At 55.3% G+C, this 27,375-nt stretch overlaps 9 protein-coding genes across 9 annotated transcripts; 2 read left to right on the top strand and 7 right to left on the bottom strand.

Annotated features, from left to right (window-relative positions):
• Window positions 1-271: 271 nt before the first annotated feature.
• Window positions 272-2,926, bottom strand: G647_06270 (uncharacterized protein; the record flags this gene model as incomplete). Its single annotated transcript, XM_008730592.1, has 2 exons — window positions 272-1,309; window positions 1,394-2,926. The coding sequence occupies 2 exons, from the start codon at window positions 2,924-2,926 to the stop codon at window positions 272-274; spliced, it is 2,571 nt and encodes an 856-aa protein (XP_008728814.1).
• Window positions 2,927-3,287: 361 nt separating this feature from the next.
• On the bottom strand, window positions 3,288-3,958 carry G647_06269 (uncharacterized protein; the record flags this gene model as incomplete). The annotated part of the gene is made up of 2 exons (XM_008730591.1): window positions 3,288-3,700; window positions 3,787-3,958. 2 exons carry the CDS (start codon window positions 3,956-3,958, stop codon window positions 3,288-3,290), a joined length of 585 nt encoding a protein of 194 aa, XP_008728813.1.
• Window positions 3,959-4,532: 574 nt separating this feature from the next.
• G647_06268 (uncharacterized protein) lies at window positions 4,533-6,567 on the bottom strand (the record flags this gene model as incomplete). Its single annotated transcript, XM_008730590.1, has 3 exons — window positions 4,533-4,845; window positions 4,893-5,372; window positions 5,423-6,567. The coding sequence occupies 3 exons, from the start codon at window positions 6,565-6,567 to the stop codon at window positions 4,533-4,535; spliced, it is 1,938 nt and encodes a 645-aa protein (XP_008728812.1).
• A 1,198-nt stretch (window positions 6,568-7,765) lies between these two features.
• G647_06267 (uncharacterized protein) lies at window positions 7,766-9,271 on the top strand (the record flags this gene model as incomplete). The annotated part of the gene is made up of 2 exons (XM_008730589.1): window positions 7,766-7,871; window positions 7,923-9,271. The coding sequence occupies 2 exons, from the start codon at window positions 7,766-7,768 to the stop codon at window positions 9,269-9,271; spliced, it is 1,455 nt and encodes a 484-aa protein (XP_008728811.1).
• Window positions 9,272-9,626: 355 nt separating this feature from the next.
• On the bottom strand, window positions 9,627-11,849 carry G647_06266 (uncharacterized protein; the record flags this gene model as incomplete). Its single annotated transcript, XM_008730588.1, has 1 exon — window positions 9,627-11,849. One exon carries the CDS (start codon window positions 11,847-11,849, stop codon window positions 9,627-9,629), a length of 2,223 nt encoding a protein of 740 aa, XP_008728810.1.
• Window positions 11,850-12,282: 433 nt separating this feature from the next.
• On the bottom strand, window positions 12,283-17,419 carry G647_06265 (uncharacterized protein; the record flags this gene model as incomplete). The annotated part of the gene is made up of 2 exons (XM_008730587.1): window positions 12,283-15,873; window positions 15,932-17,419. 2 exons carry the CDS (start codon window positions 17,417-17,419, stop codon window positions 12,283-12,285), a joined length of 5,079 nt encoding a protein of 1,692 aa, XP_008728809.1.
• A 637-nt stretch (window positions 17,420-18,056) lies between these two features.
• On the top strand, window positions 18,057-19,694 carry G647_06264 (uncharacterized protein; the record flags this gene model as incomplete). Its single annotated transcript, XM_008730586.1, has 2 exons — window positions 18,057-19,397; window positions 19,518-19,694. 2 exons carry the CDS (start codon window positions 18,057-18,059, stop codon window positions 19,692-19,694), a joined length of 1,518 nt encoding a protein of 505 aa, XP_008728808.1.
• A 687-nt stretch (window positions 19,695-20,381) lies between these two features.
• On the bottom strand, window positions 20,382-21,140 carry G647_06263 (uncharacterized protein; the record flags this gene model as incomplete). Its single annotated transcript, XM_008730585.1, has 1 exon — window positions 20,382-21,140. One exon carries the CDS (start codon window positions 21,138-21,140, stop codon window positions 20,382-20,384), a length of 759 nt encoding a protein of 252 aa, XP_008728807.1.
• A 1,409-nt stretch (window positions 21,141-22,549) lies between these two features.
• G647_06262 (uncharacterized protein) lies at window positions 22,550-24,163 on the bottom strand (the record flags this gene model as incomplete). Its single annotated transcript, XM_008730584.1, has 1 exon — window positions 22,550-24,163. One exon carries the CDS (start codon window positions 24,161-24,163, stop codon window positions 22,550-22,552), a length of 1,614 nt encoding a protein of 537 aa, XP_008728806.1.
• Between the last annotated feature and the right edge of the window lie 3,212 nt (window positions 24,164-27,375).

Genomic DNA, 27,375 nt, shown 5'->3' with positions numbered 1-27,375 from the left:
TTCAGCCGGACACTCAGTCCTGTCTCTGCTCACGTGGCAAGTGCTCATGGTTCGATACAGTGGTACTCCGTACATGCACCCAATAGAGCCAGCTCAAACAGCCGCCCATTTGACCACAATCTCAATGCCATTGTCGATCACTATGCTGTTTGTGTACGACTGCGCGTATGTCATGTACATTGCAGGTGACGGCCTCGCTGTCCCTCCACCGTTACAATCATCGCAGGCGGCGATTGTCCGCAAGCTGTCTCCATTGGTCCGATTCTCGTTCTCAAGACACTCCCTGGCCCATTTGAACACCACCAGGGTTATGCACTGCCTCCTCCTCGGGCAGTCGGCCCCAGACGTCCCCGCCGAGTCCAAAGCCTTCCTGGGCAACAACCTTCCTCGCGTAGTGGATTTCCACCATGGGCTTGACGGCGTCTTTGGCACACCAACCGTCCTCGCCCACGCCTCTGTACACGCCGTGATATGAATTTTCGTCGCTCACGGTGCGTCGCACACGATCATCCGCCTCAATGGCGTCGACCCACTGTCTCCACCGCGTACCGACCTCGGGCCGCGGAAAGTGCCTATAGTAGCTCAGCACGCGGGACAGGCGGAGGATCCAAGGCGCAAAGATCACGTCGACGTAGCCGATTTCGTTTCCAAGGAAGAAAGGTCCAGTCGCATGACTTGCGTTGACCAGCGCCGTGATGTTCTTCTGTAACGTGGCGATGAGCATGCTGTGCTGGGCAGTGGTCGCTGCAACGGCCATCTGCGCGTCGGCGCCACCGTCGAGATGCATTCCGTCCATTCCCATCGGTTGTTCACCGCTCGGCGACGGCGGCGGGGTGAGCAACAAGCTATAGAAGCTCGGCAGGATTTTGCGGTTGATGTGATCTGTCCACAGACGACAATGCGCACGGAGTTGTGGGTTGCCCAGTGGCAGCAGAGGGTGTCCCATGGCAAGATCTTCCAAGTATTCCAGCACCACGCCGCTTTCCCACACACCCCAGTTGCCGTGTCTGATGGACGGGATATTCCCCTCGGGGTTCACCTCGAGCATTTCGGGGGGCCGGTAGGAGTCCACATTCGCAGGCATGATCTCAACCATCTGATAAGGGATGCCTTTGACCTCTAAAGCCATCCAGATCCGCTGCGCAAAGGGGCAAAAGCTGTTGGCAAACAGGGTTATCTTTGTCGGTGCTGGGGCGGCATGAGAGCGGACGGTAAAGTAGGCCATTCCCGAAGCACGGAAAGAAGGCGATACCGACTCTTTGGCCGCGGTGACTTGATCGGCTGGGCTCGCGTTTGCAATGGGAATTTTCTGTAAGGAGGATTAGCTCAGAAACGAAACACGGAAATTCAGAAGTGTCGTTGCTGGTTGTCAGAGAGATGGACGTAAACGTACACTTAAGCGCTTCTTCTCCTTTTCCTCCTTCAACATCCATCTTTGCACGCTGTTTTTCTTGATCCGGTCACTTTCCTCTAGAGAGTGCTTGTGACTCAGGTCATAGCCCAGACTGGGATCCAGAACCGACTGGTCCATATCGTCGTCGGCGTCCCCGTTGGCGTTGCTGTCTCGCTTATGGTTGTCTTTGACAGCGCCTCCTCCTGGATTGCCACGAACGCGCTGGATGGTGTACCAGCGCTTGCCATCGGCACCAGGGTGACCTTGTGGCAATGGCCGCGGAAGCTCCAGCAAGCCGAAGTTCGGATCAGTGGAGTTGTTGTTGGATGGAGCGACGGCGCTGACCAGACCGCCTCCAAGCGCACCCAGATTTCCACCCAGGCCCTGGTTGCCGTCTTCCATGACGATGTTGAGCGCACTGTTGTCCGCAGCTCCATAGCCACCGCCGGGCATGTCATGGGGCATGGCACCATTCGTGTTAAGATCGATATCAGCACCATTGGCGTTCCCGTCCAGGCCCATCTTTCTCGCTTCTTCGGCGCTGAAGTACTCGGTGATCTTGATTTTGACATCGCATAAATCTCGCTCACGAGCAGTACGCTTGCGCTTCTTCTTATTCGGGTCGTCGCTCTTGGGCGTACCGCTCGGGCGGCCCTTCAGTCGGCAATCCCAGTAGTGACTGACGAAAGCCTTCCGCTTGTACTTCTGGGTCGAACGGTGCGAGTAAACATTGTCGACATGGGGAAAGTAAGTGAGGAACTCCTCTTCGGAGAGCACGAGGGTCTCATTGACGTTAAACAATTTTTCCCGCCATTCCTCAAGGTCTGGAGGGTTGGGGATCAGAGGGAAGGTGTCGCTGAAGGGATTGGCTGCCACAGCAGGGTCGGTGTCAGCATGGTCATTGTTGCCAGTGTCGGTGCCGTTGACTCCATCTTCTGCGGGGTTCGGTCTATACCGGGAGGCCCATGGGTCCGTTTGGACAATTCCTTGTGAAGTGGTGTAGACCTGAGACTGACTTGACTGTGACCGCGTGAGCGTAGGAGTGCCATTGGGAAAAGCGGAGGACGAGTTTCTGAAGATGAAGGCGTTCTGCTGTCCGGAAGGCGTGGAGTTAATCTCGTCTTGAACATTGTCCGTCTGTTGTTGGTTCGCCAGCGCCTGCGCCTGCGCCTGCGCGACTTGCATCTGTGGCGTGGAATTGGCCGCGGCCAAACTGCTGTTACGGGATGGTGTCTGCGACGACCTGGTCTGGACAGGGCGTGACTGCTGTGGACTGCGCATTGTGGGAGGGGGTTTGGGGTTGCTTGTATTCCTCAGCATGTTACTTTGTCTTCTTGTCTGTACGTTCGGGGAGCCGTTCGCGGTGTTCATGGGATACGACTGGTTGTGGTTGGCGTTAACAGTCTCCGCCGGCGCATAGCCTGCGTTGGGAGCATCGTCGGACGCAGAGGGCCCGTCATGTTCGTTAGCGAAGCCGTATTGCTGAACAGCCGCCGCGAACTGTTGGAGGCTGTGAGTGTTTGCTGCGTCCATGGCATCCACGCGCTCGATAAAGGGCGAGAAGAGGGAGGATGCTGCCGCTTTAGAGGGAGAGGCGACTTGACTCGAGCTGATGGGACTCCGTGGCGGGCTTGACACTAACTAATCACCCGTGACTCCGCTGCGGCTCCGGCAGACCATCGAGCATCCTAGTGCTCAACATGGAGATTTTCTCGATGCCGATGTTACTTATGATAGCTAATCCTTTTTCAATCACCGCCAGCTTCTATTCCAAGTGATATTCGACCTTCAATGGATGCAACAGTGCCAGTGGTCATTGGGCCTGTAGGTGAGATGGCTATCCCGATCCTCCACACACGGCAGCCCTCCACCACCATGTGCTTGCCCCCCGGCTTTAACCCATCTTCCTGTCCTTTCTCTTGTCGTAAGCCTGCGTGTTCTTGAATGGCCATGCCGACGTTCGCTTGTCGGCGCCTGTCCTCTTCGATAGCCTTGCCGTCGTATCTCCGAAGATGATCGTCCACAGTCCCACGCTTGCCATGATGCCATACCCGAGGGCGCCCAGCACAAACCCCGTCTGTTGGTAGTTGACATAACTCGTGTAGCAATAGATGAAGCTCAAGCTGTGAAAGAAGGTCGTCACCAGCAATATCGGCCGCGCATACGGCGCTTTAGGGTCGTTGTCTCCCAGACTGACGGGTTCGCTTATGCTGGACGTCAAGGGTATTGTGCCAGTGAAGAACAGGATGATTGACCCCACAGTCGTCAGAGCACACCCGAGTGACCGGCTCAAGTAGATTTCGACATCTATGGTTCGAGGCCCGAGAAGTCAGAGTCGCGTGAAGGGGAACGATGGGCACCAACAGCCGGATGGGTTCCTCGCACGGGCTTACCTGAAGTTTGATGTCCCTCCTCTGACAAAGTCATTATAACGAGCTTGGGAAAGACTACCAGCGGCACGGCTTGCAGTCCCAGCCAGATTGCTGTGCCATACGTGTATGAATAGAAGACCTGGTTGGATACCTGAGTTAGCCATCCCATGGATTGAATGCGGGTAGGCACCATGGTCACGACTCACGTCCATATTGGACAATGCGGGAATCTTCTGCAAATTGCGCTGAACCGTTATTGTAGACGGGGCTCACAAAGTTTTTGCACGAGATACACGACGAGGAAGGCTGCTCGCCTGGTAAGGTGCTTGTTGTGAGGCCGTGGTGTGACGTCACTGGTACTTGATGCACTCGTAGAGACAAGAGCAGAGCAACGAGAACAACGACTGCATTGGGCATCCTGCAAATACTTGTAGCAATTGTCCTTGATCGAATAGATGCTGGCTAGACATGCTGACAGCTGCAAAATGTGAAGGGAGTGCGTCAACAGCACATTTCATTCCTAAACCAATGCAACCCTTCATCAACTGGGTAAACCCATCCGTCGCCATGGTCATGCCCCTTGGTCCTCTCTCTACAACCCAGAGCATATCCCTGGAGAGCACAACACGCCCTGTCTTGACACGTAACAAACCATTTCGTCGCGGACATACCTGCGCCACAGCCGTTCCATCATAAACCTGTTACTGTGGCGACTCTTCGCTCATAACCGGGTTCGTAGCTTTCCCTTGCAAGCTGACCGTTTCGCTTTACGAATTCTGGAATGCAGTGAAAGCTTTGTAAGTGTATCCGATGAACGGCAGGCTCATTTCAGCATCCTGTTCAGGCGAGATCTGCTTGGCATGCGCTCGGTGCACCGCGCTGTTATCCTCTTGTGGAATCTCGTCGATAGGGAAGTAGCTGACATCAATGTTCGACGACAGTTTCGGTTCAAAGGGCGCTCGAATCTTCCGCAATTGGTCCCAGACGACACCACGGAAAAATGGGTGTTTCTTGATCTGTGATGCCCCATCGTGAGCTCCACCTTCTTTGCCCAGTCGATCATTCGCGTCACAAAGGAAGCTGCACTAGTTAGCACCATTCTAAGCCGTGTAATGTGGCCAACTCACCTTCTGATCATGTCCTCAGCATCCCTTCCCAAAACTAACTCATCCGGGAAGTATAAGGACTCGCGCCAGTTGACGATCTTGCGGTAGGTGTCATGCGTGTCCTCAGCGCAGAAGGGCGGCCAGCCCACCAAGCACTCAAACATGATCGCTCCAACGGACCACCAATCACACAGATAGGTGTAGCCCTGGCCAAGGAAGATTTCAGGAGCAATGTAATCCGGCGTTCCCACGGTCGAATACGCCATATGACGACGTGATTTCCTCCATGTGTTCACCAGTCCTCGGTTGCTGACAGTCAGGTTGATCTGCTCGTTCAATGCCATCGAGTTGCGATTTCCTGACTTGCTATCAGTTCCGGCCTTCAGGAGCGCCTGGTAGTATGAGTTCTCGTGCTGCTTGCGCCCGCCCGTGGAGAGACCGAAATCGGTCAACTTGATGTGTCCACCCCGGTCCAGGAGAATGTTGTCGGGTTTGATGTCACTAGATAAAGTATTAGCATGGACCGGTCACAAATGACGTGCGGCTCTTACCGGTGCAGGAAACCGAGTTTGTGCACGGCCTCAATGGCCATGACGATCTCAGCCATGTAGAACCGCGTAATGTCTTCGGAGAAGATCTCATACTTGATCAACATGGTCATCAAGTCACCACCAGGTAGGAACTCCATCAGCATGTAGAGGTAGGTGTTGTCCTGGAATGAAGCGTGCAGCTTGACCAGCCATGGGTTGTCTTTCGAATCAGCCAGAATATCACGCTCTGCTCGGACGTGCGCCAGTTGATCTTTCTTAAACATTTCCGACTTTATCAGAGACTTCAGCGCATAGATCTTGCCGTCGGTCTTGCGTTGTACCAGTTTGACTTCACCGAATGCTCCTTTCCCAATGACCTTGATGGTTGTAAAGTTTGAAGGGACCTCCCGTGTCCGGATGAACCGCAGGAAGCGTGCCTCTTTCTGTGCAAGGGTGTTCATTTCCTTCTGCTTTTCAAGGTCACTGATGCTCGGATTCTTCAGTATCGCCTCCAGCTCTTTCGCACGACTATTCCGGTCACGTGCTCGTTCAATGTTCTCCTGGAAAAAGCTGTTGACCAACTGTTTCGCGGCAGTGCCTCGCTTGACAACGTTGTCTGAATATCTGCGTGGGTTCGGTTGCTCCTCCTCTTCTGGTTTCGGCGAGGGTCTGGGCATCGGTGGGGCTAAGTGGCCCTGGTATGGATTCTGTGCTTGTCTTGCTTCACCAGCCGTTCGGGGACGCGGCATTGCAGGTGACGGAGTGCGATTGACGTTACCACGTGGTGTGGCACTCAAGTCTTGGTTCGAAAACTGCTGTATCAGACCACTTGTTGCGTCGGTATTGGTGTTTCCCCCGTACGGTCTCGAGTTGGCTTGGTACGCCGGTTGAGGAGACTGGAGGCCGGGTTGTCCTTGATACGCATATTGCTGCTGATACTGAGCTTGCTGTGATTGAGGGGGAAATTGTTGGTTCAGGAAATAGCCAGTATTGGCCGTAGGATTGGGCGATAGCGCGCCTCCACCATACTCGTGCTGCTGAGTGCCATAGATCGGCTGAGGGAACGTGGAGGGCGTCGTGGGGTACATTCGAGCGTTGGCCGCGTCAAAGTTGTGTTGGTTGTCGAACTGAAAGTTCAGTCGTAGGCGGTTATTGTCGTGGTCCATGGTGACTCAAATGCCAGGGGTATCTCTGTGACTGCGCGCGCTCACTGCGACGTCAACGATGGTCGTGGACGTTGTTTCCGCAGCGACAGTGTCAGGGGGGTCGCAGTGAGTCAAAGGGTGCCTTTCTTGCACCGAGAAATGTGCAGAGAAATACCCTTGGTCGACAAGAGTCGGTGTACTGCCCCCACCTTTCTCTCACTTTAATTGTCACTGACTGGCTCAACGCTTGTTGTCTCTGTAAAGATTTCTGGCACGGGCACGGGAATGGAAGCGCAAGGCGGCCAGGCGCTCTCGATATATGCTGCCTGCGGGAACGCAAGAGCCAGACAGTAGATCCAGCAAGGGAGGAAGGAAGTGTTTGGGAAAGGGCGTGGAAAAATAGGGTGCAACTACAGCGCATCGGTAGCAGTTTACAGTTTGGAATTAGGGGCAGAAGACCAACTGGAGCCGCTCACTAACGTCAAGCTTAAAGGCACTCCCCTAACTTTGACTGGGGGGATCCATTGCCGTCTCGTCCCAATGGGTGGCAGCTTTGAGCTCATCGTCAGGCACCCACACGCGATTGGTTCTCACTCTGCTACCCTGGGCTGACACAGATGGAAACACCCTGTACGCGACGCATGCCATATGGCTGCTCGCATGGTCACATCTCGCTTGCTCTCGTTCTACATTGCACGGCTCGCCGGATGAGACGAAGTTTCCAAGAGCTCAAAGGTGTACAGAGCACAAATCAATGGGTCATAGACACGGGGGGAGCCACTCGAGTCGGTCAGGTAATCAGTGTGCCAGTGTCTCGGGGAGAAGTCTTTCGGAACACCTACCCGCACACTCGTCCCACGGTAACTATCGCCTCGGGCTAAGGGGTTGTGTTGGGCCAGAAGAAGTCGCTTAGAAGACTGTCAGAACACAAGGGTGGGGTTTCCTCTTACGCTGGTTGTTTGATCAGTCGATTTGACTGTAGATGCGCTCACGTGACAGCGGTTAAGGACGCCACGGAAAGAGGCGCGAGGGCACAAGACAGCTTCCGAAATTGGCAGGTCCCCCGGAACCACTCACAGGCCGCCGTCGGAGTGACATATCCGGCTGTCACTTTTTTTCTGGTCGAACTCATCCGCGTGCACGCACGTAACGTGCACTTGTCCAGCTTGACCACGAGCTGAGCCTGCTCCGCAAATAGCCCCGGTGCTGCCTCATCGCCATGGCGGACAGCCAGACCCCTCCCAAGCCTGAAAGTCTACCAGAGGGTGTCAAGTATGAAGCGCCCAAACCTCCGCCGAAGCAGAATCCCGTCTTTCGGATGATGGGTCAGTTGTGTCGAGACTCGAGGTGTGGCCGGCATTGTTAACGAGCCATAGGTATGCCCAACGTTCGGCTGAGACTGCCATCGCGGAACTGGATGATCTTTCTCGCCATTGTCGGCTCCTGGACCGCAGCTGTCGTCTACGATAAAAGGGAGAAGAAGAAGGCTCAACAGAAGTGGTGCGACCTGGTAGCACATGTCGCCCAAGAGCCTCTGCCGGTCAATCAGATGCCACGCAAGCTGACCGTCTTCATATCCGCCCCCCCAGGTGATGGCATCAGACCGTCGCGGCAATACTTCAAAGAGTACGTGAAGCCGGTGCTGGTGGCCGCCGCGATGGATTACGACGTGATTGAAGGGCGAAAAGAAGGAGACGTGCGGTACGGCACAGCAGAGCAAATAAGAAGACTGCGGCGGAAACGCGGCGAGAAAGGTGCCGATGACATAGAACCAGAGATGGACGCTGAGGCTGCGATCGATATGGTGCGGGAGAAAATGCACATCCTGCCCGAGTCCGGGGTCCGCGGAGACCTAGTTCTGGGCCGACACACATGGAAGGAGTACATTAGAGGACTGCATGAAGGCTGGCTCGGGCCTATCACCGAACCTGCCCCTCCGCTCTCTGAAGTCGAAGCCTCACCCGTACATCCGCCTACCAAAGCTCGAACAGACGATCCCTCGCCAACGACCGAGACCTCCGACATAGCGAAACCCGAATCAGAAAAGACACCAGAAGAAGAAGAGACCAAAGCGGAGGAGAAGAAGAAACCATATCCTCCGCCATCATACCTTCCCATTGACAAATATGCCTCCGCTACCCCATCCGTAAATACACCCAGTATATTCGAACCCTCCCAACCCATCCATCAACAACACCTCCTCGGCTTCCTCAAGACTCCGCAAAGAATCTACAACTTCCTCACCCGTCGACATCTGGCCGACAGGATTGGACGGGAGACGGCAGCCATTGTCCTGGCCGCGAGTCGGCCGTACGAGCAAGGCTCTTCTTTCTCCTCCTTTTCTGATACTCCATCAGACATCGACCCCGTAGCCACGAGAGCTCCGGAATCAGACGCTTCGCCCACATCGTCTTTCCCACCCCCATCCGGGAACAGCCACAGCCAGGTCAGCTGGGAACAACAGTCCCTGCTCATCGATGAAGAGTCGAAATGGCACAAATCCGTGCGTAAGCCGCGGAAAGAAGACGACACGTCGGAACCCATCTGGACAGCCGACATTGTCATCGACGAGAGGATAGGGTCCCGCATGAGGAAGTTCGACCTGCAACCCGAAGAAGAAGCGCGAGCAAACAGGCTTGCCAGCGGAGTCGAGAAGCCGAACGTGCCCGACCCGATAGACCTGAGGAAGGAGAAAGTCTTGATTGGGAATTTAGATGACGACTAGAGATCGCCCTTCAAAGAGGCAAGCGCCACACCCTTAATTAGCAGCCCGCCGTCTCGAAAATATTCCATGTGACATACGTGGGTGGAAGGATGGGCGGGCGCTCGATCTGGCTGTCTAATGTCCGTCCCCACGGTCCGTCAGGTTCATTCCCTCAACTCTACACAGTACTGGGGTCCCCTTCTACTTCTCCACCTGGTGCCACCGCCAGGACATGTACAAATAGTTCAGTCTGTAAACAACGTCCTAGAGCTTCGACCTGGAACTCGAGCTCAAATCCAAGGTCTTGCTTGGAGTGTGACCCTGTACTGTGCTATTCTATTATATGTGACACTCTGCTCCGCTATGCTATGCATTGCTATCTTCCCTTGCACTTCGGTTCTGATTTCGGCCCAAGCTCCACACGCACCCTAACATCCCTCCTCCGCCTCGTCCGGCCAGGGGCCGAAGCAGGAGGAGGAAGAGGAGGAGCAGGATCATCCACATCCAAAAAGTCCCCCCACGGCCTCATCCCATCCAAGATGTAGGTCTCACGTTTCTTGAACCGGTGGCCCTCGCGGACGATGAACATGGGCATGGAAGCCTCGGCGTCTGCTCTGTCACTTTCACGTTCACTTTCAGTCTTAGTGTCGCCGCCTCCGCGCAACGGGCGATGCTCGCTTCTCTCCTCCTGCTCCTCCTCCTCCTCCTCCTCCTCGTTGTCGTCGTCCTCCGACTGATCGACGTCCCAATCACCCCACCCGTCCCACGATTCTTTGCCCCAAGTCCCGAGGCCCGTGTTTCTCGTGCTGTGGATTGGTTCGACGGGATCGTATTCGTGAGATTCGTATACCAGCGCGAAACTCAGCGCGGGGAGCCCAAAGTGCCGTGCCACCAGCGATTTGACGCGGAAGACGGAGATCGTGGTGGGGAGGAGGCGGTGGAATGGAGGCGGCGGGGATGTGGCCCCAGCGGAACCGGCCGCGCGGGATGGAATGTAGAAGAATGCGTCGACTAGACGGGAGCCGAGCGCGCCGGGGGCGTAGTGGGTGTGGGTGTGCGTGTGGGTGTGGGTGTGCGTGTGGGTGTGCGTGTGGTTCTTGGGGTCGTCGTCGTCGGCGGCGGGCAGCGAAGAAGTCGGGGCCGAAGATTGGGTTTGCACGTATATCTGGAGGAGATCGTCGCGGTCGTATTTTGCGCACAGGGTCGAGTATAGTGGGTGTTTCTGACGGGCTAGAGAGAGTCTGTCTGTCGTAGTGTTGCCACTGGCTTGATCGGTGCCTGCCAGGATGGTTTTGATTTCTTTCTCTGCGACAGAGAGGTAGTAAATCTCGCCTTCTTCGCGGTCGCGCGGGGTGATGGTGGTGTAGTTCAATGACTTTAGGCCCGGGATTCGTGCGAGAGTCAAGTAGTAGGACGTCGAGTCTGAGGTGGAACTGCGAGCGTGTGAGCGTCGAGCACCCGCCGCGGACCCGTCTGCCTCGTCTTGGTCGTTCACCGGCTCGTATAGAGGGTTCCGTGAGATGCGGAGAGACGTGAGGTTTGGAAAGAGGATGGGCAGGTGGTCGAGAAATGAGTACTCCTGAATGCGATTGCCTGCTAGGTTCAAGGTTTCGAGCGTCGAGAAGGACGCCGCCGAGTCCAGGCCGACCGCGGAGACGGTGTTCCCTTGCAGCGAGAGCGACGTCAGGTACGGGAACAGGCCAAACAATGTCGGTAGGAAGGATAGACGGGTGAACTTGTTGTTGTCAAGGATGACGCTCGTGACGGATGAGCATCGCCGCCAGTCGTCGTCGGCGGCGCTGGCGTCAAAGTCGAGCGAGGTGAGGTCGTTGAGCGATAGGGACAGAGTCCGCAGAGACTCAAAGTTGCAATGTCTCTCGAAGAACAGGATCTCGACGATCTGGTCCGGCGTGAGCAGATTCTCATTGAGGTACAGCTCGTTGATGCTCCGCAAGGGATGCTCCCTTGGAACTCTCGCCTTGAAGTCCCGTAGCCGCAGGCCGCCTGCTTTCAAGATCTTCAGCTTGCGCAGAGGCGCGCACATGTCCAGCACATCTTGCCAGGTCTCGACGACGTTCCAGCCCACGTCCAGCTCTGTGATGTTCGGGCACGTCTGAGCGAGGTCGTGTTGGGCCTTGCGGATGTCTTCTGCTGAGGCGGCACGCGGCGCGATGCCCGAGAGGACCAACTCGTCGACGAGCACGATCTTTAAGTCGGCGAGCACCGACAGCTGCTCCTGGATGCGCTCGAAACCGACCTCTTCGACGACCTTTCCGGAGATTGCAATTGCAGCGTCCACATCGTGACGACCGGGGACGCTACTCGGGGCGTATTTGAATTTGATCGCCTCCAGGAGCGTTCTCTCCTGGTCCGGCTTCCTGGACGGCCGCAGGAAGGACGCAGCAGTAGGTGAAGATGAAAGACACCGGAAGACTCGCCTCCCTTCATGTTGCCCATCATGCTTCCCGCGACTGGGATCATCCCATTCCACGCCGAGCCACTCGCCCTTTGCGTTGCGGAGAGGACCGAAGTAGCGGACGGTGCAGAGGGCGCCGGCGTAGCTGCGTCGTTGACCATGATAGTACTCTCCAGTCGCCATGGCACGCGATGTTGACGCCGACGGAATAGTCGCCAGTGACACAAGTCACGATAGGTAATTTAGACTGTCGCCAGTACATAAGCGAGTGCTGCCTTGGGTGTAAATCTGGGCAGATGATCGACGTCAACAATGTCTTCCCACTCACTCGCCGGGTCACCTCCTTTCGCGACTGCCAGGTGAATCGGTCCTGTAAATATACTTGAAGCTACTCGAGAGCCAGACACTACGACGGATGATACTGTATCTTTCACATAGCTACATACCATGCCTTGCGAAGGTACTCTACCTGCCACCAATTCCGCGCCATGCCGTCGCTTCTCACCAGCAAAACTGTTCGCACCGGCAGCGCCTGATCCAAAAGCAACAAATGCCAGTACAGTACGGTATCCTATGCCCGCCGATGCTACGCTATATCTATCACACCCATCCATGATCAATATACTTCAAAGTCCGTTGCATCAAAATCCGCATCCATATCCTCAAACATATCCGTGGCCCTGTGATCCTGCGAGTCGGCATTCTCCTTGTCCACGCCATCGAGCGAGAGCTGGTTAAGCACGTCGCGCATGACTGGCCTATTATCCAAGAACTTTCCAAGACCGTCACTGCGACCGCCGACAAGAGCATTCCCTCGAATCACTTTGCCGGGCTGTCGTATGACTCCCTTGACTTGATACGGTTTCTGTTTCTGTTTCTTCGCAGAGCTGGGGTTACCAGCAACGCTGCCGTTGTGCGATTGTCCCAATGGCTGCTTTCTCTTCTTTGCTGGCGACGCTGACGTGGACTCCGCGTGTGTCTCAGGACCTGCAGGAACGCTCCGCTGCGTGTGTGCGTTGCCTTGGGTAACGGTGCTTTCGAAGCAATGCATCCCGCACACTCCCCCGGGCAGCTCCAGAACCCATCCTGCCTCAGTCATAATCTTCGTTAGTCCTTGTAAAATGGGCACACCACTGCCGGCCAAGGTACCCATACTCCCCAAAATCAACATCTTGCTCCTTGCCCGTGTCACTGCGACGTTCACTCGGCGCCAATCCTTGAGGAGGTCACCCACATGGTTGTGGTCATTGCTTCGGACACAGCTGAGGATCACCATGTCCTTGTCTCGTCCTTGGTATTTGTCGGCCGTGTGCATTTCAACCTCACCGGCGGTGACAGAACCGGCAAGAGACTTGACATCTGCTTTCAGGAGCGCGAGCTGAGACCGATAAAAGGTGATGACGCCGATTGACCGCGGTGACACGCCCGACTGAATCAACGTCGTGACAAGCTGTGCCGTCAGAATCGACTCGACTGCGTTGGTAATGCGGGCGCCTGCCACTGTTTCACGAGCGGCGCCATTGGGAGTAATCGTGTCGGTGTTGAGAAACAGACAGCGAGAGGACGGAGCCAATGCACACTGAAGCCAGCAACTGGCATCCGCGAAACAGATGGCGTGCGTGCCGTCGCCGGATCCGAGCCAGGACGACGCCGTAAAATGGTGTGCTGCCAGCCCGGCATCCGGATCTGGTATAAACAGCATGCGTTTTGCAACGGCTTCATTGCCGCACTTGATTCGGCCTGCGTACACAAGCTCTTTGGACAGCAGCATGATGTCTTCCGCCATTCGGTACTGGTGTTCGAGACTGACGACCGAGCCTGGTTGTGCCTCGGACAGTAATTTGAAGAGGCTGATATCCAGTCCACCATCCATGGCTTGCTTGTTTTGTACCAACGGAGGTAACTGATAGTGATCACCGACCAGAATGAAGGTCTTTGCCATTCGGATCGGACCAAGACAGACAGGCAACGTTATCTGGGAAGCCTCGTCCACAATACAATAGTCGAAGGTTCTGGCATTGAATATGCCATGATTCACACCCAAGCAAGTCGTCGCCACAACTTTGCTTTCGTGCCAGGACACATGCAATTCCTCAACTGTCCGCTTGGGTATGCCAGAGATATCCGCAAATGATTGCACGTCCGGGTGGACTTTATTGACGGCTCCAATCCGCAAAATGGGGATTTTGTCGTCCTTGATTTTCAGCAAAATATTGTCCACGGCGGTGTGTGTATAGGAAGCCAACAGGATCGACTTGCCCTGGGACACAAGAGCTCGGATAATATGAGCAATGGTCGTGGTCTTGCCGGTTCCAGGCATACCGAGTACCAGGGCGTAGTCCTTCGCACTCATAACCTTCTCCAGAGCCCTCCGTTGATCAATATTGAGGTCTTGTTGGGATGCGGGCCCGGATAGCGTGTAACCCGTTGACGTGATCTTGAACTCCGGGGCCTTGTTTTCGACAATGAGCTGTCGCAGCTCGTGTGCTCGCCAGAGGTCCTTCTCCATAATACGGAGAAGATTGTTCCGGGCTGTCGCCATTCCATTCGCAAACTCATCTTTGTCAATGCGGTACAGGATAGGGTCTTCAGATTGCGAAGACGGAGATGGTAGGCCTTGGCCTACACTATCCTGAGCGGCGAAGACTTGGTTGTGAACAGGGTCAAAGCCTTCAGTCTTGCGCTGCGCCCGTTGTAGCCGCCGGTCGACCATCACCACAACTCTGTTAGGTCGCACGTTCGTCACGAATCCTGCCGCAAAGTTGAAATGTCCCTTCTCGTCGGAAATCACGATCGGCTCCCCAATGGTGATTTGCGATTCGGTAAAGGAGAAGCCTGGTCGGTGTTTCTGTTTGACGAAAGTGTATTCAAATCTGTTAATCTTTGAACTCGCTGGGTTCTCGAATGCCGATCCGGGCTGGATCACCACTTCTGAAAAGCACCGACCAACGGCTTCTCGCTCTGAGCCCAGCATCGTCCAGAGCTCTCGGCGGAACTTCATCGAGTCTCGCTCTTCTTTGGTGAGCAAATCGTCCCATTTCTTGAAGAAAGTCTGATGGATAGGAGACAAGTGGCAGACGACCTCAGTGAATTTGTCGCCCAAGCCGCTAGATTCTGCCGTGCCATCTTCACATAGCTTATGGTAGGTGAAGCACGCCGATTTCGAATAGCAGCTCTTGCACATATGCTGCTTCTTGATCATTGGTGGTAAAGCCAGCTTGTCGTGGACATAGCATGCCAGTTCGTTTCTCTCAATGATCATGTGGCGGATTTCGTTTCTGATGCCTTCGACGCGGAATGTTTTATTGGTCTCTAGGTAGTACAGCATGCCGCAGGTGACATTGATATCGTATCTGTCAGATAGTAGGAGGGTGTAAAGTGCGGTCTGAACACGGTGCTGCTCGACATTGTCTCTCTTGCCCGTCTTGAGTTCGAAAGGTACGAGGAGGGTTCGAGGCTTTTCATCGTTTGGCAGCCTCATTTGCGCTTGAACTGTGGCATCGATGTTGCCCTTGAGGCCGTACATCGGAGACCAGATATGTTCTTCGAGCTCCAGCAGCTTGTTGATGGTTGCTGGCACGAGGACGCCGTGTCGATCACGAATGACAGCATCTGCAGACAGGCTATCACCGACGAAGACACTCGCCCATCCCATCAGCTCGCTTTGCTTGCCTAGAAGATACTCTGTCGCATCTGGGATTCGGACTCCAATCTCGTACAGCGACTCAATGTAGGAAGGCAGAACCTTGTCAATGATTTCTCGGAACGTTTGCCGGTCCCATTTGTTCACCGTCAACGCATGTCCGAAAACCTCATGGAGGATGTGGCCGTACACTTGAGGCTGACTAGCTGCATTGGTTGCTTTGACCCTGTCTTGGAGGACGGCGCGGCGCATGCAAGTGAAGGAGTCGCCGACAACGGTCGACGAGATGAGGTGGTCCGGGTGGAGGATGATCATGTTGTCAGCATCGTCAACGACGCACCGGCCTGTGCGATCGAACCGGCCGATGATGTGGACGTAGGAGCCCTTGGTACACCGAGTGTCATACCAAGACTCCCGTAGAAGGATATTATAGAGCCTCTTGGTCCTCTCATCTTTGACCGAGAGCAGCTTCTCAGGCCGCATACGGCCTGGCTTGGATTCGTACTGGTGATCAAAGACATCAAGGATGAGATAGCGGTTGATAGCTCGATTATTGTTTGATGTCTATATATCCTATCAGCATGCATCTCATCAACCAAGTTCAATGCATCGCGAAACATACATGATCCTTCGATCCAACCGGCGTCCTCCCCTTTTGTGTTGCGTTCGCAATGTCTTCCCATAGTTCGTCATCATCGAAGGCGTCTTCAAACTCGTCAAGTGTTTCAAGGTGCTTGGTCTGTGTGTCTGTCTGCGAAGTCGGACATGCAACAGCCCCCTGTGCAGCCACCGGTGCTTGTTGTTGGGAGTCATATTGTGCTGCAAGGTCGAGCATCTCGTTCATTAAGTCATCGTCATCGTCGTCATCAAACTCGTCAAAATCTGCCTTTGTTGAAATCTTTGGCGGTTGCGGTGGCGTTCGCCCCTCCGCCGGGATAGGCTGGTATGGATCTCGAGCTGTATTATTGTGGACAGTCTCAGCAGCGGCGTGAGACTGAGATGCGGGTCTCTGCCAGGGACCATTCCCACCGTGAGACACACCACCATTGGCTTCATTGTTCACCTGCGTTTGGGCAAGTACCTGCTCGACACATGCGAGGGCCTCGGCGTCGAAAGCATCATCGCTGAAATCCGATGAGAAAGAAGCATCACGAGAAACACCATGTTTCAGAGGCGACCTTTTCTGAGACGACCAGGTGGCACCACAAGGACCGTTAGAGTCGCCTCTTGTTCTATGTGGTGGCCTCGTGGGTGAGACCAGCGCTTGCGAGCGCCTGTCGGGGAGGGGGGAAGAGCTCGAAGGACTTTCCGGCGCATCGGCCTTCTTGGTCAGGCTTTCCTGAATCTTCTCAAGCAAAAGCCCGACACGGGTGTTGTTGGACAGATCGCGCCGCAAGATATCCTTTCGAGAAGCGGCGAACAACTCCTTTGTTCGGCTGTATTGCTCATCCATCCTCCTGCGCTTTGCCTTCGACGTAGGCCACTCAACTCCACAGCTGTGCGTCCTCCGTAGGCCACCGTCCTTACCCGTCGTACTGGGTGTCTGAGGGGAAGACGGCAGCAAATGAGGGTATGCGGGCAACGTAGGTTCCTTGGGATCCTTTTTTAGCCCATTGGCAGTAGTGTAGCGATTCCACAGATCCTGCGTCGGGTCGTTGTTTGGAGTGCGCAGGGACCTGTTCAGAGTGTCTAGATTTAGGGCATCCTTGTGTGCAGAAAGCTGCTGCGACGAAGCGGGAGAAGAACTGTGAGCACGTTTCCTGCTTCTTTGGGTGGCTTCAGCAGCTTCCAGCGAAGTTGAACTTGCTGGATTGGTTTGCCAGAGAACGTGGTCGACTGGAGTGGCGAGAGGAGGGGCACAATTGTAAGCGTCTTCAGTGTTTGCGATCAGATCTTCGATAGGTATTCGGACGGTGGGTGTCTGCGGTAACGTGGGTTCTGAAAGTCCATTTCGGTCGACGCAATCCGTATGACCTCGTTCTGGTCTGTTTAGGGCGCTCTCAGCAGTCTGGTTTTCCTTGTCTTCGGCTGCACAGTGACTTTCATGAGACGCGGACGTCGTGAGCTTCTTCCTGGACTGCGACGTGACACCCAGCGGGGCCAATGGCATGATGATAGCGACGGTCAAGATATGGATATCATAGCCCAGGATCTGGCGGTACCAAAAAGACTGCGGTGAGCGAGGGAAAGGTCGCAGAATCGCGGCTGCACATGCTCAGTCGCGTCGAGAGACGAGACCGCGTCGCCTGTCACAAGTACCATTACAAGAGTCACGTGGAACAACTCCCGCCAGTTCACGTGATAGACTGTGCCATGACGTCATGCGTCGGCAGCACCACTTGCAGCACCACCAGCGACACGAGCACCGCCTCCAGCTTCAGGGGCATGGATGGCGTCTCCTGAACTGCTCAGCCCATGCACGCTCAGCCCCTTCAAGTCCAAACACCGGCACTCGCTCTCTTGGTTGCTGTTGTCCTTATGTTCGCTCGGCCCCTGGTGAACGGAGACACCGAGGCCCAGTTCATCAGTCAGCTCAGGCAACGACAAGCCAGGCAGTCATGACTAGGCGGTTCCCGTCTCGAGTCTTCGAGTCTTCCGCTACCGATCACCGTCGCCGGAACTTCGACTCCGAGTCTCTCAACCTAAGCCAGATGACAGACCGTTATGTGTAGCCTGCAGCTCCTTCATGAGGCGCATCCAATAAATCGAAACAAGACATACAACAGCAAAGTCTCGAGGCCGACAAAATGGCTTCTTCGGCGCCTCAATCTCCTGCTCGTCGAGATGGCAGTTCTTACTTTGACACCTCCCCTGAGCGGCCATCCCCATCTAAACTCCTGCGGCTTCACCACCTCTTCGTGGACCGAGCAGCATCGCTCCCGCCTCGGAGGCTCTCGTCGCCGGCAAAGAAGACACCGCAGATCAGACCTCGGCTCAACCAATACTACACGCTGGATCACGCTGTCTCACTGTTCAAGTCGTCCAGAAATATCATCATCTTGACCGGTGCGGGCATTTCGACTTCTTTGGGCGTACCCGACTTTCGTAGCGCGAACGGCGTGTACAACCTCCTAGAGGACTCGGTATACGACGATCCACAGGAGCTTTTCCACATCGACAACTTCAAGGCCGACCCGGAAGAATTCTTCAAGCAAGCCGCAAAGGTGTTCCCCAAGATGCAGGGTCTCGTGCCGTCAAATGGCACTGCTGCTCCTCCACTGGTTCCGAAGTTCAGTCCGACGCACGCTTTCATTGCCATGCTACAAGCCAAGGGCAAGTTATTGACGAATTACACTCAAAATATCGACGGCCTCGAGATGGCCGCTGGTGTGTCGCAATCCAAGTTGATTCAGTGCCACGGGACATTGGGAACGGCCACTTGTATGAGTTGCGGAAAGAGGGTTACAGCACGGAAATACATGCCTGTGGTCCAAGCCGGAGGTGTGCCCTACTGCAAATGCTCGCTCGAGGACGGAGGACCGAGGCCGTCCACTAAGACCAAGCAGCGCGGACGGACGGGCAGAAAGAAGCGGAAACGAGACGAATACGAAGACAGCGACTCCGAAGAGTCCAATGGAAGGGCTGGTTTCCCCAAAGGTCTGCTCAAACCCGACATGACGTTCTTCGGCGAAGAAATTGCAGACTCTTACGCCCCTCGTCTGAAGCTCGACAAAAGCAAAGTAGACCTGCTCGTCATCATCGGCACGTCGCTGAAAGTCGAACCCGTCAACGAAATGCTCCTCAACATCCCGCCCACAGTGCCTCAAATCTGGATCAGCAAGGACCGCTGCCAACGAGAGGGCGTCAAGGTGGACATTGAGTTGCTCGGCGAGTGCGACTTGATCCTCGAGGAGATTGCGCGGCGCGCCGGCTGGGAGGACGCACTGCGCGAAAGACTCTGGACAGGCGGCAAGGCGTCCGATCCGAAACGGTCCCAGCCAAAGCCGCATTCAGATCGAAGCCACGAGATAAATCGACCCAAGCGGCAGGATGATGGCTCCTCACCAGTGAAACCCGAGAGGCCTTTGCAGATTCGACAGAAATCAACCGAGTTCCCAAGCCTGACGATGAACCCGGCACCCGAGGTCGTCGTCATCAAAGTGAACGGTCAAGAAATCCCGCCAATAGCGGGAGCAGATAACGCGCCGAACTCGACCGGCCAGGTGGTAGAAGTGCCACTCGAGAGTCCAGTGGAGATGAAGGTTGAGAATGGGTGTATGTCTGTCAAGAATGACCCGTCCAGGGAAAATCCAGTTCGTCACGAGGAGAGAGAAGACGAGAAACCAAGTCTGAAGCAGCAATCGAAATCTTGTCCGGCACCGAGAGTCGTTGTCGAGCTGGAGGAAGGCACGAGAAATCGGTGGTATGTCAGGCGGGCAAAGTGAAGAGACGAAAGAAGGCCTTTGTTTGATCAGGTCGAGTATTCCTGGTTACGGTACCTATGGTGATGGGTAAAAACTTGGACTGTACAAAAAGGTATACATTTCTTGGCTACGGGCAGTTGAACGGAGAATCAGCAGCAGCGTCGGCATAGCAAATGGGGTTCGTTCGGCGGACTTGAAGGAGCTCCAAATCAGAGCAGCAATGGACACGGATTGTACTGTACGACTTATGCATGATTCGGTACTGGGAAAGCGAGCATTGCAGGGGCTCTCTAGTCCTGAAAAATCTATCTCTTAACCCTTTCTTTCCCGAAGTAGAATCCACGTGCATGTTGGCTTCAAACAAGGCAAGACAATCGCTTCGCTGATATATGTATGTCCAGCCTAGTCTCTTCACCTTCGTCACGCCTGACGAGTCCCCGAGCCCCTATGTCCAAATAGACCGTTCTGCTGACTTTCGGCGTGGCCTGAGGGCGTCCAAGTCCGATCTCCTTCCGTGCAACGAACACGCTCAGCGATGCTGAGAGACGTAGATTCAAGCGGATGAACCACTGTCCGGCGAAGTCTGAAGTGAGCATCATTCCCACTCCAGGCGTCTCCTGCGCCCCTTGTGAAACGGTTCTCGCCAGAGGAGGAAGGAACGCAAGCAAGACCGCGTGTCGAAAATGGTCTCGTTTAGATTTCCCTTCTCTAACCGATCGGCTGGGCGCCCATCTTTCTGAACCAATCCATCACGCCGGTGTAGACCACTAGCAAGACACCTCCCCCAGGACCTAGTCTCAACACCTTGGGCAAGAAGCCCTTGTACAGCGCCGCGAAACCCTCCTCCTTCATGATGGTGCCCAATCCAGGCCACGCCCAGTTATACTTGGGCACCTGGCCGTTGATCTTTGGCGAATTCTGAATGCGCGACTTGACGACATCCATGGGAGTGTTGAGGATCGTGCCCACCGTGCCTCCGATGGTGCCGGAGACGAAATCGGTCAACATGGCCTTCCCGCGCTGTGACTTGTCGACCTTGGGCATCAGGGACTTGACCTGGAAAATACAGCCGAAGTAGCCGGCATTCCAGAGTATGTGCCTCCACAGCGTGGACTCCAGGCCGTTATAAAGCGCCAGAGGCCCCTCCGCCTTGACTGTCTTGGCCACCACGTCCACAATGCCGTTATATTTGCTTGCGCTCGCGGGATCCTGCAATCTGATCTTGACGAGCTCGAAGGGGACGACGACGAACGCCTCGGTCGCACCGGCGGTCGCGCCGGTCAAGATCGCCAGCGGCTGCGTCTGTTTCTGCGCGCCGAAGAGGTTGCGGTAGAAGACGCCCCACGAGTCGTTGGCTGCGAACTTGGTCGCTCGTTTGGGCGCCTCCATCATGATCGGGGCGGCGATGCCACGGTACAGGCGCGACGGGCCTTCGTTCTTGACAATCTTGCGCAGGCAGTCGGCCATGCCGGTGTAGTAGTCTTGGCCGGGGATCGAAACCTTGCCCTGGAGCTGGCTGCAGGAAGGACCAGGTTAGCCAAGTTGTGTGTGCCACGAGCGCGGCGGCATGAAGAGCGTCGGTGGAAGCTTACACTCTTGTCTTGACAACGTCCAGTGGATACCTAGAGAAGCGCATGTCAGAATCCAGCACATAGCTTGCGTCTCGCGCCCGTCGTGCATTGCGTCTTTGCTGCACACGTTTGTGTGTGCGCGCGATGGGCGGCGGCAACTCACATGATGAGAATCTACATTGTTGGTGCGTCAGCCAGACCTCAGATCGGTTGCTTCTTTCTTCAGCAAGGGGCCTGCTCTTAGACGTACCTCCGACACACCAGCGATAGCCCCGGCAGCAATCTGGTAGCCGAAGCCTAAGGGCTTTTCTGTCGTCATCGTGTCTCTTGTGGTGTCGTGTGCTTTATCCTCTGTTTGCAAGGCCTATGCCAGCACCAGCTGCGGGAGCGCAAGGGGGGTAGAGATGAGCTCACAGTGCCGCCGGCGACGTAAAAGATGAGGACCAGATGAGGGAGGAAAGGTATGTCGAAGGACTGAAGCGACCACGCAACACCAGACGTCCACGCAGATGAGCAGTTGACTGAATGTTCGACAAGTGACGGAAATATGAGGTGCAGGTCAGTCCGTCTCCGACCACGCTGCGAAATTTGGGATCTGCTGGGTTGGAGACGCGGGAAAATCCAGGGGCAACCCCCAGCGACCCCAATGCTTGGAGGCGGCCGCCACGTTCAACCACGATTGCAGCTGCGCCGGTGCCGGTGCCGCCCTCGGATAAGGCACATAGACGCGACTGGGTCACGGGCGGTTCGATGTGCCAGCGACCGATCGCATCTACACCGAGATTCGAGTTTAGGCTGTTTGCAGTAGGACTGGGCTAACCATTCGCATCAGAGAGATCCTGGAGGAGAGACGCTCAAGTACCTCGTCTGCTCGCTCTTGATCTTGTTATCAATTCGTGCGCTACCTGTCTCTACCTACAATACATCTGTGCCTGGGCCGCCCCCAATAAAATTGCGCCGAGTACAAAGGGAATAGAAAGATCAGAACGAGGGGGTATCAATCGCAAGGCTCAACTGAAATGACAGAACGATAAACCTCACGCCCCAACCCCCAGATCCCCAGACGTCTCATTCCCCGTTCCGTGAAAGTGATGGTGAAGAGTAAAGGGCATACGCAAAAGCTCGCAGGTGTTGAAAATCCTTAGCCCATGTGGTCCCTTTGTCATAATGCAAATGATAGGCAAGGGCTGTGATCCTTGCAACGAAAGAGGAGCTGGGCGGATGAGCCGTGCTATCTCCCTGCATGTCTGCACAGGGTTCTTGGACAACATTTCTGACGTGAATGACAAATGTCGTAGGAGCTCATCAATTCAATTCCATGAACTCGTCTTCTTCTTTGAAGCTGATGCCCGGGTGTCCAGCGCTGTTCCAATACTGTGGTTGTCCAGGGCCCCCGCTGCCACTGTTGGTGCCACTGCCACCGCTGTGGAAACCGGGACTGAGTTCAAAGTTACTCTGTGGACTGAGGCTGGGATTGTTGCGATTTTGGATCCGCTCGCCGGCGAGATTAGTGTGGCGTGGGACTCGCAGGCCGGTGCCATCAGTTCTTGTGTAAGAGAAAGTGCTGGGGTCATTTTTCTCCATGGCTTCCAAGACTTCCGAGCGCATGCGTTTCTCATCATCCGTCACTTGGAAGGGCCATTGACCACCAAGCGACTGAATGTACTGAGCAAGCTCATCCTCTTGTTGGTACTTTTGATGAAGCGCCCACATCAAATCTCTGGTCCATGAGACTGCGCCGTTGAGAATGTCACCCTTGTTGGGACCTTTCTCCTTCTCCTCGATTGGAAGCCCGATTGTGATATTGCCAGCACTACTGGCAGCACGACGACCGGCGGCACCTACGAGCAAAGAGGTAGCGGCGTTGTTGGCATTGGGTGGACTCATGCTCGTAGCACCGACATTGGGCGACATCGGTCCATTGCTTTGCAATTGCTTCTTGACCTTGTCGTCGTCTAGACGATGTTGTGGGACCAAGTGTGAAAGATCTTGGATCCGTTCGTTGATATTGTCTCGCCGTCGGCGCTCGACGGCATTGTGAGAGGCTCGTCTTCTTCGCTTCTTCGCCTCGGCGGTCTCTGCATTGCTGGTGCTGAAGCCATGTTCAACCTTGGCCGGTAGCGAGGCGTGGTGGCTAGGGCCTAGTGTTTCGGAGATCCCGGCATGTTGAATGCCGTTTCCAGGTGACGACAGCGGAGAGTCAATGTATGACTGCAAACTGCCAGGTGTACTGTCGTACTGTCCAGACATAGTTTTGGCATGGGGCGCTCTGATGGGACGACCGTTTGCAAGATTTCCCGACTCCGGAGTTCCAATCTGGAGGCCTGCAATTCCCGCTGGTCGGGGACTTAGGGGAGATCGCTGGTCTGATGATTTCCGAATCGAGGTCATGCTTGGGCGCTTGTGCTGAGGCCCTTGATGAGAAGGCATGTGCTGTGGCAGTGAGCCCATGGGTCGAAACTGGCTGTAGTCGAAGCCATTGAGGAATGGGCTTTGAATGGGAGCATTGTCGGGTGTACTCGAGTAGATATTGGGCATCTGGTTCTGAGAATTGATCTGGACGGCGCCGGCGCCCTTGTTGTTGTTGCTGGGTTGGTTTAGGGTGGTGAAGTCATTAAACATGCCATCGCCATCGTTGTTGGAAAAGCCCAGGGAATCCAGCAATTCATCCTCGCCGTAGCCAGAGTTTCCCATGCTGAAACCGGAGGACATGTTGTTTCCTCCGTAGTTATATGGCACGCTACCAAAATTGGTGAGGTCGTTGGGGTCTACGCCTGCGCTTGTGTGCTGATTGGTGAACTGGTTACCGTAGCCTTGAGAGATGCCAAAACTCGACGATGACCTGAAATGGTTTGGGTTGTTGCCGAAGTCATCGGGCTCGCTCTTGATGTAAGGCATCCCAGCAGAAGAGTGTGTCATGATCCCACAGTGAAGGAATCCAAAAGGTTTGAACGAAGTTCAGCGTAGATAAATTCGAAGTCTTAGCTTGCGCTGCCGGTCGGGTATCACTCAGCGAACAGGTCAGATCAAGCGGCTATAGCCATCGGAATTGCTGATTCGGTGATGCGCGTGTGAGTGAAGGGGACGTCCGGCTAGCGAGGGTAATCCCGTCCCGTGGAGCTGCGAGTGAATGGACCGTGTGGAAGGTGACGAACGGGTCAAGCGATGAATTCAACGCCAAGAGCGTCAATGGTTGCGAGCGACAGGGCTGACGGCAATATGCGCTGTCAGCGATGACACGCAGATGCCGGCCTTATTCCGTCACAAGCGACGCTTTGCAAGGTGGGAGGTTGTGCTGTCCGAAGCGAAACAGCTGTCCGAAATCGAGCAGGTGCAGATTGATCTCCCACTGCGGTGCGTGTTTGGGGTGGTATCTGACCCGAATCGTCGATGCTGCTCTTTCTAATGCGCTGTGGTATACCAAAGACGGCCTTACGAGTGTAGGGTGCGCAAACCGAGGGGCCTTGCGGGTTGACCGGCGAGACTTCTCGGACTTGCGCTGAGTGCGGTGAGGGAGTAGGTGGCCACTATCGGTCGAGTCGAGGGGCAGGACAGGCGATGATAGGATACAGGCGGAGCTGAAATGACTCCAGGTATTGCGGACGGCGAGAGGCAAGCGACAGTGTCGTGGTTGCGAAGACCAGAAGTCGTCGTGACGGATTAGTCGGTGGGAGGCGAAATGAACACTGTGTTCGGGATGGCGAGGCTCCGGGTTGTTGTTTAAAGGGTAGAATGCGGTGTGTGGTTACTCGATGTCCGTGCGGAGGGAGGTTACGAGTACAGTCAGGTAAGGTTGTGGCAGTGACAGTGACGGGTGGGGAGGTGCAGTGAATTTTGGGAGAGGCCGACTATCCGTGACCGCCTGCCAGTGAGCGGGATGGGTTTCCAGTCTGGAGAGGGAAGCCGGGACGGACTTGGAGAACAGAACAGGGGGCTGTATGGTTGGCAGTGAAGCGACGGAGAAGCCACCAACCGCCTAAGCTGCCCTAAGATCGAGACAGCCAATCGAATTTCGGGCTAGATCTGGCCTCGAATCGAGCTTGGCAAGAGGCGGGGCTGGGGGTGAAACTTGCTTGTCGTGAGAGCACAGGTCAGTCCTTTGAGTCAAATATGCCACGAGGACGTCGATTGGACTGTGCACCGTGAGGTGACAGCTGAGACTTGACGTCTGACTGGCAGGGTTTCTTGACGGACAGCTTGAGCGCTTCCAGTGCAAGTATGAGTTGAGAGCTAAGATTTTCTCAAGGTGCCAATGGCGGGGACCAGTTGGAGGGGCAATCGGTGAGATGTTGCAGGTGATGATGGTATGCAAGATAAACAGCAGCGGCTGAGGAGCGACGACGCCCTGATAGGAATTCAGGGTCTCAATGCGACTACGTAGGAAGATCTGGACAGATAGTCTTTGCAACGGCCAGCCCGGATCGGCAGCGGCTTTATATGCATGCAAGGCTGTGTGTGTGACTACTGAAACAGGCTGCCCTCTTGCATTCACACGCTGCTACAGTGTACCCTTCCCCACTGCCTATGCTTGCACACCCTTTCACCCCGTTCACCTTCACTGCGTCCTTCCCTGCTGTTGCCGCAAAGCCACATGAGGCGGCGTGCAGGGTCCCGGAGGCCAACGGGAAGCCAATCAATGGGCATTCACAGGGCTTGGACCTGGTCTGATATGAGCGGGATGAGGAAGCGGGTGGATCCCGCATGGGTGTGCACCCTAACTTTGCTGTGAAGACCGCGGCCGACAAGGCAGCCGGCTCGGAGAAGACTCCCTTGTGAGTCTATCTACAATGGTTGCCAACTTTCCTGATGTCTTAGATGATGATGTAGAAGGTCATCACTCGCGGCGAACTCGGCCTTTACCGTGATGGCCATGATCGAGTACACCCTTCCGGGCGGATTTTGACCGGCATGACTTGTAGCAAGGCAGTCACTAAATCAGTAGACCAGCGGAAGTGGTGGTAAATTGGGCAAAAAGGGTCAGTCGCCCCCCAGCAGGATCATTCGCTCGCTTTTCAGGGTAGTGGAGGTCGGACCAAGCCACAATCGACCTCTAAGCAGGCCCGTCAAGGCTGCGAAGTGCGTCCTCATGGTGTTCCAGAAAGGTCATCAAGCTTGCGGATGACTACAGTGTTCGGAGCCTGCCATGCCCACCCAGGCCGCCTCCAACCTGGGCCGGCGGAGCGCAGGGCACGTCCTGTGGCAACAGTGTGGACGGGTTGGCTCACGAACATTTCCATTCATCCTGGAATGCTGTGCGACATCACACGGCGATTAGATCTAAGGAAACTGTCCCATAGGCCATGTTCGTCCTTTTGAGTCCCTGATCGCCTCAAGCAGGCCAGTATGACAACCCCGGCATGTTCTGCATCTGGCGTGCATCGAGCATCTGCATACCTTCGGTAGTGCGTTTGCCTCAATCCTGCAGAGTAGCAGTAGGACAGAGGCTCCGTGCGGCGTGTGCCCTGGAGCCAAAAGATGTCTCTGAACCGAGAGACTCGTGTTGGTTCAGGTGGCTGAATTGCATCGGACGGTGGATTGACAAGCCGATCTCGTGTTGGCAAACCTGCCCGCAAAGCGCGAGCTGCCATCGGTTCGTTCCATCCGAAGGTCCCCAACCTCAGCTTGGCTGGACTCGCTAGGCGCTCCAACCCCAATCGCGCATTACCAAAACCGTGTAGTGATGAGTCCTTAGACAGCAGCAGGAGTGGGCTCGACCGTTGGTTAGCGGCGGACGCAGCCTCTCGGGGGTGCGCTTAGAGCACTTTTGTGTCTGTCCAAGGCTTAGTTTCGTATCACTGGGTCAGTTCTACTGCACATGCAGGAAATACATACATGGTGGTGGGCAGTCGAGGAGTCCTGCATGAGGAGAGGCGAAGATGAATGATTGGGGACACGGCCTGTCAAGTTGTCAAGGTTAGCTGAATTCGTTTTAGGGTAGCGGTGGCAGCTTGATCTACGCTTGCCGGACTTGCTTTCGTCACTCACCCTTTCGCAAGTTTCCGAATCTGTTCTATGCTCGATACAGCAGCCTGCTCTGCGTTGCCTTTACGCGCCCTGGCCACTTCGACTGCCTCGACACCCGCGACGCCCCTACCACATATCCACCCGCCTCAATCAACCTTGAGAATCCT

This window comes from Cladophialophora carrionii (assembly GCF_000365165.1).
Source record: "Cladophialophora carrionii CBS 160.54 unplaced genomic scaffold supercont1.5, whole genome shotgun sequence".
In the NCBI taxonomy this organism is placed as follows: domain Eukaryota; kingdom Fungi; phylum Ascomycota; class Eurotiomycetes; order Chaetothyriales; family Herpotrichiellaceae; genus Cladophialophora; species Cladophialophora carrionii.
Note: the sequence above shows the minus strand (reverse complement) of the source record. Positions and strands in the feature narration are given on the sequence as shown.